Source organism: Azolla caroliniana, unplaced genomic scaffold, assembly GCF_043228905.1.
Source record: "Azolla caroliniana isolate FFs.n. ecotype wild unplaced genomic scaffold, voAzoCaro1.0.p SCAF_9, whole genome shotgun sequence".
Lineage (NCBI taxonomy): Eukaryota > Viridiplantae > Streptophyta > Polypodiopsida > Salviniales > Salviniaceae > Azolla > Azolla caroliniana.
In genome coordinates this window covers 18,217,249-18,229,437 of record NW_028230444.1, presented here as the reverse complement: position 1 = coordinate 18,229,437, position 12,189 = coordinate 18,217,249, and the positions used below count along the sequence as shown (strand labels likewise).

The 12,189-nt window shown below is 38.6% G+C and overlaps 1 protein-coding gene across 1 annotated transcript; it reads right to left on the bottom strand.

The window, feature by feature from the left end:
- Positions 1-1,695: 1,695 nt before the first annotated feature.
- Positions 1,696-2,627, bottom strand: LOC147860381 (18.1 kDa class I heat shock protein-like). The gene is made up of 2 exons (XM_087324430.1): positions 2,251-2,627; positions 1,696-2,038 (listed from the first exon to the last, which is right to left on the bottom strand). Exons 1-2 carry the CDS (start codon positions 2,459-2,461, stop codon positions 1,758-1,760), a joined length of 492 nt encoding a protein of 163 aa, XP_087180556.1. The 5' UTR covers positions 2,462-2,627; the 3' UTR covers positions 1,696-1,757.
- Positions 2,628-12,189: the final 9,562 nt, after the last annotated feature.

Genomic DNA, 12,189 nt, shown 5'->3' with positions numbered 1-12,189 from the left:
TCCTTGTTTGGTACAAACCATTGAACCATAACCGATCATGACATAGGTTTTCCGTAGTTTTTCCTAATCTTATGATGACTATATGCGAGTTAATCCTGAAAGGAATGAAGGTATGAATTGCATATTGCAATTCTATGTTTTAAGAGAAATTGTTGAGCGTGTTCTCACTTGACAACTTCATATTACAGACCTAGGGTTTTTTACTATACTAGAAGTCTATCTATCTTCTTATCAAGGACAATTGACCTATGTCAAGGCCATGTTAGTGTGGTTATGGTTTCAATTTGCTAAACATGTGAATTACTCCAAAACCCAAGGTATAATTGCATCAAGACTCGATGGTATGACTCTACCTTGGATTTTGTTAACCTACTTTTGTACCTTGTCTACGATGGCATGCTTAAAACTTGATACGTACCTTGCTTCAGGCACATCTCTTTGTGGCAATAAACTCTACAATGAAGTCAATGGCCTAGTCAAGACCTGCATCTTAGCCTTTAGCTCTCATTCATTCTCTCTCAACAACCACCATAATCTTTTCCAATTCTTCAGCTTGGTTTATTTGAGGATGCCATATTCACATTGATTCTTCTATGAAGTCTTCAAATAAGACTTTAACCTTTTGGAGAGAGAATAAAGTGGAGATAATGCTCCACCAAGATGGCTTTATGTGATTAAAAGTTATAAATCAAGCTTAAATTAAATTGTGCATTTAGATTAGGTTTAGGGCTTCCTTCGATAAAGTTTTGGTGTTTGCTCATATGCTTACAAGTGTATGACACCCTCTCCTACTCGTCTCACTAATACAAGAGTAGACATAGTCTCAAAACCGTTAGAACTTGGCGATTCAAGGACAACTAGGTTATGCTAGAAAGAATATCGAGTGGTTTATCTTCTTCCAGCTAATCAATGCTTCATGGAAATCTCTGAGTTTGATCCCCATAGCTTCGTACATATCATCGAAGGTTTGCTGTCCTTGTTCTTCTTCCACCTAATCAATGTCATCCTCTTATAATTACATACTTCTCTTGTTCGTAATAGTGATTCATGTTTGATCATGATTTCTATATTTCCCCTTCTTCAGACATGTGAATTTTCCTACTCATTCTCCCTTCTATTATTCAATATTTTCAGAAATTTATTAAGTCTTTGAGGTTGTGGCGATTCGAGTTGTTTATGTTGTTGGCTTCCCAGTGCTGTGGTAAGTTGTTTCCTCAAAGTTGTAGATAATTGAATTGCTTCCTCTACTCGTCAACAGGTTCACCAAGTTTATTCAATCCAATCCACCCACCCACCCATACGAACAATGCACTCCTGATTACAATGTTAGTGAGCCTTGATTAAAACTGATCCATTCATATAGACACTCAAAACACTCAATAATCCATGCCAACTATTGAACATAATTTATATATTGGTTTTCTCAATTCCGTTTACGCGTTAATACAATCAATTTTGGACAAACTAAACAAGGAAGATAAAAAAGAAAAGCGAGAGAAAGAAGAGGATGGGAACTGCGTGCATTCGGGAATGAAGAGAGAGAACCAAAGTATAAAACTCTCATTACTCTAATCTAGAAAGCAATTCTATTACAACTACCCAAGCTACCACCAGCAGACGATATCATTAAGACCACAAAAACTGAGCATAAATTAATACAAGACGAAGAAACAATTACAAATTTTGTGTACCCCATGAACTTCTGATTTCAGGACATGACAATCACAAACACAAAGCTGGTGGTGTTTCATATCAATTTAATCATCTGATGATATGTCAATGGTACGGACCGCAGATTTTGGCTCGGGAGGTGCAGCCTTTGGGACAGTGACAGTGAGCACACCATTCTCCATGGCCGCCTTCACCTCCTCCAACTTAGCATTCTCAGGGAGCCTGAAGCGCCTGAGGAAGCTTCCTTGGGAACGTTCCACCCGGTGCCATCTGTCTGTAGATGCACTCTCCTCTTTCTTGCGCTCCCCGCTGATCTGCAACACGCGGCCGTCCTCCACCTGCACCTTCACTTCCTGCTTGCTCAGACCTACAATCATGATTTGTTGTCACATCAAGGGGTTCAGATACAGATCTTACCATATCATATATAAACACAGAAGAAACTCAAATCTACCAGAATCACAACATGTTCATGAAATGTGCGATGCTTGAATAAAGAAACTCAAATCTACCAGAATCACAACATGTTCGCGAAATGTGCGATTCTTGAATTAGAGAAGAGTAGGTCTTTAATTTTACCAGGTAAGTTAGCCTTGAACACATGGGAATCGTTAGTCTCCTTCCAATCCACCTGCGTGTTGGCTACCGCTGCTATGTCACGGGCGAAGCCGGGATGGTCAGGGAAAGAGGAGAGCGGGAAAGAAGGGAAGAGGAGGGAATCAGAGAAGAAGGCGTCGAGGGGGTCCTGTGTTGATCTGCGATTGCCGAGTCCGAAGTGGGAGAGAGCCATTGGCAGAGATTGGAGGATTAGGATTGAGGAGGAGAAGAAGAATTGAAATTTGAGAGGAGGAATCAAGAAACAGTGGGATGGATGGATGGATGGATGGATGGAATCAGAGTGCGTTAATTAAGGAATTGAATGAGAATGTGGGGTGAATGATTGGTACTGAATTTGAATTGGATTGGATGTGTACGATCTAGAGTCCTAGACGATTGTCTGTTGATACTTAAAACCTTTTTTTCCTCCCTCTCTTTATATATATATATGTAGAGGAAGGCTCCAGATGTTTCTAGAGAATGCTAGACTAATCTCTCTCTCTCTCTCTCTCTCACGAAATTGTTTGTCACATGAGAGAAAGAAAGAAAGAAAGAAAGATATATTAACGTCTTCCAAGACCAAATTTGGCCCATGAGACAATTGGTTCGTCTTCTTTCTTCTTCTCTAATTTAATTACTTATCGTTGGTGGGCCACTTTCGGCTTCATAATAAGGCTCTAATGTAATGTGTGTGTGTGTGTGTGTGTGTGTGTGAGAGAGAGAGAGAACTAAGTGAAGGAATAGGGGAAAGGAGTTGGCATGTCACGGAACGACTGAAACATAACATTTCGAAATTATGGACGACTATCGAAGGCTTGGGACTAGAAAGATTAGAGATGCTTCTTCTAAAACATTGTATTCAGTTCTAGATCTATATTCCGACATAAACCTAATTCTATAACATAAGCTCACGATAACGTTAGACCAGCATACATATATGAACACACACATAGAGTAACTAACTATTCATACATGCATATCATGTTAGCGTAAGAGTTTTTCCATTTTTTTTCTTTTTTGAATTACAAGGGTTCTCTATTTTTTTGTATGCTTGACACCACCTTCCACCCCTCTCAAGTGTCACTTTGTTTACATTGTTGATATATTGTGGTAATATCCCTAGTCCTATGTTTCAGCTAGGTGCTTTCGTGTTCTTGTACATACTTTGGGCCACCATCTCGGCATTTTGATGTTGTCTCTCTACGGGTATATTATCATGGATGTCATATGGTCATTGTCCTCTTCTAAGCGCGATTAGCCCATTGGTAGGCATAAGTTGCACAAGCTCACTAGTTATCTCTGTCAACATTGTCATTGTGAGTCGATGGCCATTTTAAATGTGTGATACTTTGTGTGTGTGTGTGTGTGTGGGTATATTATCATGGATGTCATATGGTCATTGTCCTCTTCTAGGCGCTACTAGCCCATTGGCAGGCATAAGTTGCACAAGCTTACTGGTTATCTCTGTCAACATTGTCATTGTGAGTCGATGGCCATTTTAAATGTGTGAAACTTTGTGTGTGTGTGTGTGTGTGTGTGTGTGTGTGTGTGTGTGTCGCTCTCTCATCTTTGTATCCTTTAACTCTCCCTCTCACACATTCATATACCCCCACCAATTGTTATACCGCCCGCACTCTTTGCTTCGACCTCACGGTCAATAACCCCTAAAACCACACATGCAATGAGTTTTGTGGTTGTCTAGATGCTTCAAGAATTGCAAGTTAAGTGTGCTTGAGTTAGAATTGTACTAGGATGGGTGACCTCCCGAGCTGTCCTGGTTACATCTACAATAGTAATGGGTTGGGGGGGGGGGGGGGGGGGGGGCATTGCTATCAAGAATGGACACGCTCCGTATTCGAGCGGTATACCGACCCACACTCCTTGCAAAGTCGTAAGGCAAACCCAAAAAGTGACCCCAATATACTATGGAGGGATTCCACCTAAGTGTAGAACCCGCCACCATGAGAAAAACGGTTCATTCTTAGGCCTCTAGTGGTTGCATAGTTCACACTTGTAATTGTTGTGACGTTCGCAATCGGTATACCATCCACTTGCGGGTGACAACCAATCACTTGTTGGGGATCAATGTGTAGCACATTCCTACTTACCTTGGCAACTCACATGCCATGGGTTTTGTGGTTGTCTGGATGCTTCAAGCATTTCAAGTTAAGCGTGCTTAAGCCAAAAAAGCATTGCTATCAAGCCTAGACTCGCTCCGTATTCGAGTTGTGTACCAAGCTACACTCTTTGCAAAGCTGTAAGGCAAACCCTAAATAGAGAGATAGAAAGATAGAAAGATCATAGATACTTTTTAGTGTCCATAGAGATAAACATTGCAATGGGGAGTACACATTGCAATTATTTAAGAAACGTGTTTATGGAGTGGAACAATGTGTAGAAAGAAAATGTAAATGTGGTTATATGTAATACCATTGTATCAAAGCGTAGTGCTATAACTCTCCTTTGTTTAGGTAAAAATATGCATAATTGATGAGTCTTCCCACAAGTGCCCAACACCTTCTGTCACATTGAAGGGAATGAGAACTTTGTCATATTGAAGCAATGATAAAAATGGCAACCAAAGGTTATGTTGAGAGAGAGAGAGAGAGAGAGAGAGAGAGAGAGAGAGAGAGATGTCTCTCTTATAATTGTCTTGATTAATGCTTAATGGTGGAATGACATCAAAATATTGCCCTCACGAGATCTATTCTTTGGAGCATTGATGTGGTAGTTTTGTTTATTATAGCAAATTAAAAACATTTCCTTTATGGGGTGGTTATCTTGCCTATAGACAATCCAACATATCCTATTACCCCCTGCTTTGTGGTAACATTGTAGTATTTTTCACAAATTTTTATTAATATAATTAAATGTTTTCACCATAAAAGAAACAAAATAAACAAGAACCCCTCATAATCATTCTAATATTCATCATCAAGCGGCTCCTGTAGAAGATGTCTTACTTTCTCACGAAGTTAGAAACCTATCTACTCTTGAACATTTGAGTAAAGAAACCTCTTTTTCTCTATGCTATAGGCTCAATACATGCACAAGGTACTATAATATATCATTTTTTACTACATTCTTTCATTCCATCCACCAAATCATCATTCATGGTCTACACAAGTTCACATATTTGTTCATTCATATGAAGAAAAATGTGATGCTGCTTTGAGCCCAACCTTTTGGCCAAGCTCAAAACCAAAGGTTTCTTACTACTTTTACAAGTATTTCATGTGAAAGGGCTATAAAAGCTAAAGAGTAAATTAGGATGGACACAAATCACATGCTCAAATTGTTATCCAGGAAATGAACTATTTACAAGCATTATAGGCGACGACGACAACGGTTCTCGGATAATCCAAAGCAGCATTATTTTTTGTAGAACCAAATAATATTTAGGAACATTACTCATTGATTGATTGTGTAAATGGTGATTTCCTTCTGTCTATAGTTTCACATTTTGTTCTACACAGTTTTTGCTATTCTTCCCCTCACAAGGCATGTCTAGAAGAACATACCTTTTATTCTAGTAATCATGCTTTGTCAAACCATGCATGCAAAGCCATCATATAAGTGGGCTCTCCATGCTAATATAAAGAGATTCTCTACTATGTCAGAGACACTCTTCAGTTTGATCCCATTTTGTCCATGTTCAAACCCATTTTGTTCATATAACAAATTATCTTGCCAAGCTTGGTGTACCCTTAATATATTCAATAATGCATCCTGAAACTAGACTGCATATCTTGAGCTTAACTGAAGCAAGAACCTTCTTCACCCTCAACAAACAAGAAGCAGCTATACCAGTGGAACCCCAAGCAAAACATGGCACATGCACACATACACAAGCATCCTAAAGTTTTCTTGCTACTCCAATATTTCTGAAACGATTCCAGCCCCGACAGTTTTACCACCCTCTCTGATGGCAAATCTCATTTTCTTCTCGATTGCCACTGGTTGAATAAGCTCCACCATCATCTTGACACGATCACCAGGTAAAACCATCTTGCTTCCCTCCCCCGAGTCATTCCCTACATTCACAACCTTCCCAGTAACATCTGTGGTCCTCATGTAAAATTGAGGGGTAAAACCAGCAAAGAAAGGAGAATGCCTTCCACCTTCTTCTTTCCTCAAGATATAAACAGATGCAACAAATTTCTTCCGTGGCTTAATGGTCCCCGGTTTCGCAATAACCATCCCTCTTGATACATCTGCCTTCTGAATGCCTCTTAATAGAAGCCCCACATTGTCCCCTGCCATGGCCTCGTCGAGAAGCTTCTGGAACATTTCCACGCTGGTCACAATGGTAGTTCTTGTATCTATGAACCCAACTATATCCACTGATTCACCTATCTTGATCTTTCCTCTCTCCACTTTCCCTGTGGCTACAGTTCCTCTTCCGGTGATGGAGAAAACGTCTTCGATAGCCATCAAGAACGGCATATCCACCTGCCTCACTGGTATGGGTATATTCTGGTCGACAGCATCGATGAGCTTATAGATTCTATCTACCCATTCATTCTCACCTCTCTTGATATCAGCCTTATTCTCGAAGGCTTCTAATGCTTTTAAGGCCGATCCATAAACTACAGCCACATCATCACCAGGGTAATCATAAGACTTGAGGAGATCTCGGATCTCGAGCTCTACGAGCTCGATGAGCTCTTCATCATCGACTTGATCAATTTTATTCAAAAAGACAACCACATGAGGAACACCCACCTGTCTAGCAAGAAGGATATGCTCCTTGGTCTGAGGCATGACACCATCAGATGCCGATACCACAAGGATCGCCCCATCCATCTGAGCAGCTCCTGTAATCATGTTCTTAACATAGTCAGCATGTCCAGGACAATCCACATGCGCATAATGTCTTCTCGGAGACTCATATTCGACCACCGTAGTGTTAATGGTGATTCCTCGAGCTTTCTCTTCAGGTGCAGCATCGATCTGATCATAGCGTTTAGGCTGGCTTCCAAGCTCCGACGCCATGGCCATGGTGAGGGCCGCCGTGAGTGTGGTTTTCCCATGATCAACGTGACCTATGGTTCCGATGTTCACATGAGGCTTCCTTCTTTCGAACTTCTCCCTCGAAGCTGACCTCACAGACACGAGAGGATCGGGGGTTCGCTTCAGCCATGGTGGCGTGATGGGGAAGCTTGTGTGCAAGGAGAGGGATCTTTCATGCTTCTCTGTGGGGGAGAAAGAGGCGGAGAAGCTCAGGCCGAGAGGGGGAAAGGGAGATATGGGAGGAGATCTGGGAGGGGTGAAGAGGTTGGGTCCTTCAGCGAGGGAGCAGGAAGCAGGGGTGTGCGCCATAGCCCGGCCTCAGATGCTTAGTCTGAGGAGGAGGAGGCCATTGGGGATACAAGAGAACAACAGGGGAGAGGGCCTTTTGTATTATTATTACTTTAGCTTTGGAGAATGGCAGGCCATTTCAAGAATAGGGGGTGGTCTTTTCTTCTTCTATTGGACGTCCATTGAAATTTAGTGTGGTGGTTTGCATGGCCATCCAATGTCCATCACCATTTCATGGACACATCCCGCCCATTTCTCACACCACCATCCATTGGCTCCGTCCGTAAGCAGAGCTTCTGTTGTCTCGTGCCCGCAATCCATACAAATATTCACCAATTTACTACAACAAAGGAGAGCTATTATTCGATAATGAGAAAACAAAATAGCATTGGGCGTCACAAGGGAGCCTAATGCAGAATGTGGAAGCATTACCTTTACACATAATCTAGGGATCTTTGTTGTGCCCACCAATTTGTGAATCTCAAAAAAAGTAGTGCCCATAGAATCCCAGGCTTAGCTTTGATCAACTTGTTAAATACCAAGTTTGATCCAACTAATGCTAACTTACACAAAAAAATTTGTTTATGTTAATAAAATCGATTTATTTAATTGTATGAAAATATGATGGAGTGGTAACGCATGTGCTTCCCATCTTTTAAGCCACGATGTGATATTATTCATAAAAAAATATCTTCAAATTTTGAGTTTGATATCATGCCAATTAACAATTGCTCATAAGAATTTGGCTTTACAAAATCCCTTTAGAGAACAAAAGGGTTAGTACACTCATTGGTTGATTTAGTCATTAAACTAGAAAACGTTAAAACAAGTGTCAAACATGAACTTATAATTGCAAGGTGGTTCCAAAGTCTAGACGTAAGAAAGATGTACAAACATGCATGATTGGAAATTTTAATTTCTTGTAATGATGAACCTATATCCAGGTAACAAGTAAGCAATTTGCAGATGTATTTACCACCACCCTAAAGCTTTTCTTACAAAAGTATTATTTATCCCATGAAATTGTATATTCCCAAGTGCCTTGCAATCATCCATTGGCATGGAGATAATCGAACACGGTAAAAAATAATCGGAGCAGAACAAACTATTTTTATCCACATGTCCACAATATGATTATCAGCACCCTCCACAATTTTAATTTTGGTCATGTAGGGTTTTTTGGAACACGCCCCACTAGTTAGCTACAATATTTACCTAACCCATCAATCGTGCCTTTTGTAGAATATGTATTTTTCTGTCTATGGTTTAATGTTCATCCCACCTTTGAGTAAAACAACCTCTATTGTAAAAACACCATGATATACATATTGGGGTCTACGATCGCCAATAGTGATACAATTTAGAGAATAACGCTAGGATTTCAAATTATGTTGTTTTATATCATCCCACATAGTAAGATATCGTTTATTCATTAGCTATTTAGTAATTGGATCCTAGCACAATCACAAATTTCCTTCTAATAATATCTTCACATGATGGCCAATCTATAAAATGCCTTGGCCTTAACTGTTGACATGTAATACCATCATAAGGTGCAATAAGAGACTTAGTTTTCTCCTAGAAAAAATTAGATTTAAGAAGTTTTGCATATAACATGTGTCTTCAGCTAATCAAACACTTTTTGAAGATGCTCCAAATGGTTCACTAGCACTATTCAGCACAAAAAATGACTATAAACTTCTCAAAGTATTCTTTAAGAATGTTATTCATTGATATGATAAACTAGATGGAACATAATGAGCTTGATGGCATGGCCAAAATGTGTATGCATAGTCATTTCATGGACTTCCTAATTTCATAGATGTACTTGATGCTACTTAGAACAAATGCCTATCCTAGAGAAACATAAGGGTCCTCATAATATATCAAACAACTTCTCTACTAGAGGCACCAAATAATGTTCCTTAGTGTGATTGCATTTAACATTGGATAAATTGGCATTATTATGCCATCATTATTCATAACGAGCATAATAGACATAGGCCAAGGAGAAGATGATACATTGATATGTGAATAAAATGAATGGGTAAATACTTTGTTACATATGTTTGACTTTCTTCACCTTTTTTCACACTTAAGCATTTTGCTCACCGTTTCTCATTTGTTACTAGGTAACAAGTCTATTAGATTTCCCATTACTTGAGGAGGAGGAGAACCCAAAAGAAAGTCCTTTGGAAACATGTCTACATACTTATCTAATTGATTATGAAGATAAATATGAAGAAATGAGTATGGAATGCATCATTATTCGATGACATTTTTTAGAGAATAGAACAATTTCAATAGCTATTTGTTGAGAATGATTCAACAATTCACAACATTCAATGCCATTCCTTTATGTTAATGGTGACTAATGCTCTGGCCGCTAGAAGATCTGTTCTCCCTTGTTCATGCTTTCTCTATGTGTGTCTTCTTTATGTTATATATGTGGTTGTGAAGTGTGTTAACATGCATATAAATTTGTGTTTGTTTTGCACTTATAGGAGTAACTCTATATGCGAGATTGTGTATGTGTTTACGTGTATATATATGAATAATAGTTTGTGTTATTGTGTAATTGTGCATGTATTTTGTTATAAGTATATAGTGCATACTTTCACATTTCACGTGAATGTAGTAGTACTATGTGGGGTTTGCATGCATCTGAGTCGTATACGTCTAGAATAGGCTTTGATTTTATGTTTGTGTGCACTATGCACATGAATATATTTAATGTGTGGGATTATGTGTGTGCATGCACTCTTGTGAAAGCTCAAAAAGGGTAACGATAGGTCTAAAACCTAGGCTTGGTTTCAAGCCTAGTATTTGGTAGTCGAGGGTAAGGCTAAGCGTCGTGGTTTGGGAGGATGACACAAAACCATGATAAGGGATCAGGGTAAGAAGGATGTTTAAGGAGATATCATTAAGTTTCAAAGTGACAAGTTTATGATTGACGACAACATTTCCTTGTCCATTGTAAGCCTTCCACACACCCTCATGATTCGCAACCTTGTGATTCTACTTGTGAAAAAAGCTTGGGTGCTCTATTCCTAAAACGAAGGAACCCAAGAATGGATGCATTAGCTCATTATAGGAGTTCCCTTATCGGGCAAAAATAGTATTATCTCTTCTTAATACGCATAATTGGTTTTCCTTTTCGAGCATGCACATTCTTATGCTTACACAACACTTTGTTTCAGCAATTCTATGTGATGTATTGCATTTACCACATGCTTTCCTATTATTAATTTTTAAATATGCATTGAAGCTCATCATTTCCCCTTCATTTCCTTTGCTGAGTTTTGACATGTTGACGTTGTTATTCTAATGGTTAGCTGAAGCCCTAAAGTTTTCTTTCAGTGGTCACTTAGACCAAGTTTTGACCAATAGTAAAAGTTGAGTTTTTTGCACTCTCTCCCTCCCTTCACATGCCACGTTTCAAAAATGTCATAAATTAATTTATCACATCCAATTATCCTAAGTTCTAACTACTGATAAAACCACATAGTTTTTGGAAGTGATTGTGAGCTTCCAACTATTGTAGCACTTTTGTAATACTATGACATAACAATTGTCTTTTCTAGACAATTGGAAAATCCTAACCAATTGTTGTACTATAGTTAAAGATGATTTTGCATAAATTCAAGCCGAAGAAGCAACATACCACATGAATACAAAACTTGGTGCACTACAATAATCCATCCCGCAAATGATGAATTTGCAGTACTACAATGCACAATTTTCCTTCTAATTTTATTTAATTAGGCAAAGTTTTTTGTATTATCCTTACATAGTGTTTCATAAAATGATCAGACACAAGTTAGGGATCACAAAAATTAGACCTTCTAATAACAAAGATTCTATAAAATGATCAGGTACACAACATGTAACAAAGATTCTATTAAATGCAGTAGTGATGCAAAGTCCAATCCAAGACTAATACTTTTCAAAGAACAACCTTGTTAGACCATCATCTCCAATACATGCATCTCGATGTAGCTCTAACAAAGCAAAAAAACCTCCTCTAATGTCATTGGTTGCATCAAAGTTGACAATATGTATCTATGAGAACTACAAATATATAATACAATCAAGAATTTCATTCTTTTCTTGCAAATCATCCACCAAAAAGAATACCGCACCAATAAATTTTTGTAAAAGTCAAGAAACAATGTCCCTCATACCAAAAGGAGCATCAATTAATGTATCGTCAAACCACCTTAAACCATTTGAAATCGTGAATGTTTCCTCCTATGCGTTTTAAAGAATTCTTTGGGTCCCTTATCACCAACATTTTTCAACTTTACTCATTTTAAAAAAAAGGAATACTTACTAGGGAAAAGTACCAGGATACCCCTGGAAGTTTCAAATTTACCAAACTACCCGTATGTCCAAAAAATTACACTTTATAAAGTAATTATACACTCACATCTACGAGCCCTATTTACTAAAGATGGAAGAAATGGACCCGAACTAGCCCTATTTACCAAAGATTTGAGTGTATAATTACTTTATAAAGTGTAATTTTTTAGACATAAGGGTAGTTTGGTAAATTTGGAACTTCCAGGGGCATTATGGTAAATAGACGATTTTCTAGGGGTATCTTGGTACTTTTCCCTA

Bases quoted from the DNA above. Each gene is read 5' to 3' on its own strand.
- LOC147860381 (XM_087324430.1), bottom strand. From the start codon at position 2,461: ATGGCTCTCTCCCACTTCGGACTCGGCAATCGCAGATCAACACAGGAC. The intron at 2,039-2,250 runs GTAAAATTAAAG...TCATGATTGTAG, and splicing joins GTTCAAGGCTAACTTACCTG to GTCTGAGCAAGCAGGAAGTG.